This window comes from Cyprinodon variegatus, unplaced genomic scaffold (assembly GCF_000732505.1).
Source record: "Cyprinodon variegatus isolate N-32 unplaced genomic scaffold, C_variegatus-1.0 Scaffold10, whole genome shotgun sequence".
In the NCBI taxonomy this organism is placed as follows: domain Eukaryota; kingdom Metazoa; phylum Chordata; class Actinopteri; order Cyprinodontiformes; family Cyprinodontidae; genus Cyprinodon; species Cyprinodon variegatus.
The window spans coordinates 2,056,189-2,058,454 of record NW_015150463.1 but is presented as its reverse complement, the minus strand read 5'-3'; the positions used below and the strand labels follow the sequence as shown (position 1 = coordinate 2,058,454).

General features: G+C 38.5%; 1 protein-coding gene across 1 annotated transcript in view; it reads right to left on the bottom strand.

Moving 5' to 3' along the window:
• Positions 1–783: 783 nt before the first annotated feature.
• The window catches only part of LOC107087416 (shootin-1-like), a 31,211-nt gene continuing 29,728 nt past the window's right edge, over positions 784–2,266 (bottom strand). Inside the window, exon 12 of the mRNA XM_015378989.1 lies at positions 784–1,106. Coding sequence (XP_015234475.1) covers positions 859–1,106 — 248 coding nt within the window. The 3' untranslated portion in view covers positions 784–858. The remainder of the gene's footprint in view (positions 1,107–2,266) is intronic.

Genomic DNA, 2,266 nt, shown 5'->3' with positions numbered 1-2,266 from the left:
CTTTGTAAGCTATTTTACTAACCTGGGCTAAAAGGCCATTCAAACAGGAAGAAGTCATTATAAATAAGTCCGATTACTGTTCACTAATGCACTAAGGACTAAATAGCCCAGTATGTGGAGAAATTGAATCTGGTCCAAGTGTTTATCCACATTAACCTCTGTTAATTGGAGTAAAAAGCAGAACCTTCAGAACCATCAGAACAACAACCTAAGTGTGAAGTACAGGGGTGGGAATAGTCTGTTTTGTGTTTTTCTGGGGCGACAGTGGCGTTGGATGTAGGAGTTTGCCCTGAAATCGAAGGGTTGACGGTTCAAGCCCCGACTCTGACTTTCAGTGTCGTTGTGCCCTTGGGCACTTCACCTGCATTGTCTACTGATGGTGGTCAGAGGGCCCAGTGGCGCCAGTGTACAGCAGCCCCGCATCTGTCAGTGAGCCCCAGGGCAGCTGTGGCTACAATGTAGCTTGCCACCATCAGTGTGTGTGTGTGAATGGATGAATGAATGTAGTGTAAAGCGCTTTGGTAAAGTCTCCTAACTTGAATTAAGGTGCTATATAAGTAAATTTTACCATTTTCCAGAAGTGAATGGTGCACTTCATAAAAGAAGGCATGAAAATCATAGAACACCATCAGAAAACCACAAACAACATATCAAGACATGAACAAGTTTCTTTCCAAATGGACTCATCCCATCAAAAGAGTTAAAAACCTGAATATAATTGAATAGAAAAATTATTTTGGAGTGAGCATCACAAAGGTCTGAACGCAGTTCAACTAATATCTGATCCGCTAATTACAGGTTATAATGCCGGATGTGTTCCTACTTAGCAATGGCTACATTTAACTGAAACAACCAGGGCTAAACAGGAACAAATAGACAGAAAATCTTATATCCATATGATAGGAAAGTTGTTCGATTTATAATCCTCAAAGATCCAAATCTAAACTTTGGAATCACTAGAAAAACAACCAAAAAAAAAAAAAGCCAGCCAGCTCTTCTTACCTTGCTCTCCTGGCTTTTAACCGGTCGGAGGACGACGCCATGTTTGATTCGCTCCATCATCTCATTCACCGCTTTCACCTTGACATCATCCACCCCTTCAGCAGCTGCAGACATTTTGAAAGAAATCACCACTTAATATAGTGACAGAACCTATAAGAGTGAGCAGACAACAGAGACAATACCAGAAACTGAACATCTTAACCACAACCAAAAAAGTAGGACACAAATGAAAATGTAACTGATTTGGCAACTGATCAGCCGTAAGGAAACAGGATCATGTCTACACCACAGCATAGATTCTGGAAGCCCCTCAGGTTGTCAAATTTGTGTGAAGTCATCAGCTCAACCTAAACATTGCTGATGATCTACTATATCGCTTCATGGAAACAGTCTGAACCTGATGGCCCTGGATTATTTCTGCAGAAATGAAGGGAGTAGGTTTGATTTCAACTTTGGTAGGGACACTATTGGTCTGATGTCATTGGTCCTAGGCAAAAATATGCATGCTCGATTTTTTATGCTTGAAAATCAGGGGATATTTCATTTAAAGAGAAAAGCAGCATTTCTTGATACATTTATACAAATTTTATAAGCACTACACACACTAGATGCTGCTTGTCAATGTTTGAAGCATCACTGGCTCTAATGAATGTGGAATTACCAGCAACTAATAGATTCAAGGGATGCCAAATAAATTTAGTTTATTTACATGAGCACTGGAACTAGAAGAGGAACTGAAACTGAGCTTTTAGAACACTAACTTCATTCTACAAATTGTACATCTAGGCAGTATTTACTCTGTTTAACTCATTTCATGTTTTTCATCTAGGGCTGAAACAATTCATCAGATTAATCTATTATTGAAATAATGTCCACAAATTTAGTAATCGATTAATTGTTAATTGGAGATAAAATATTCTAAAACATGTCTTTAACTCACAGGGCGAGCCACTTAGAGCAGGAATTATACCAAAATTGTAAAAAAATATATATAAACATTTTGCATTTTACATAAAAAATGTTTTTGTCTGTCAATATTCTCCATCCAGAACTCCTCTACTGCTGCAACAACGCTGTATTTTAAATTTTAAACATGTTATTCACATCTAATTGTTGATAGGGACAAGTAGGTTGGTCCACAATTTTGGTAGGGACGTGTCCCTATGGTCCCTATGCATACCTACGCCCATGGAAGAAATAACCCTTGCTGTCATCACTAAGAAGCTCTTATGATTTAAGGAACACAAAACCTAGATGATGATGT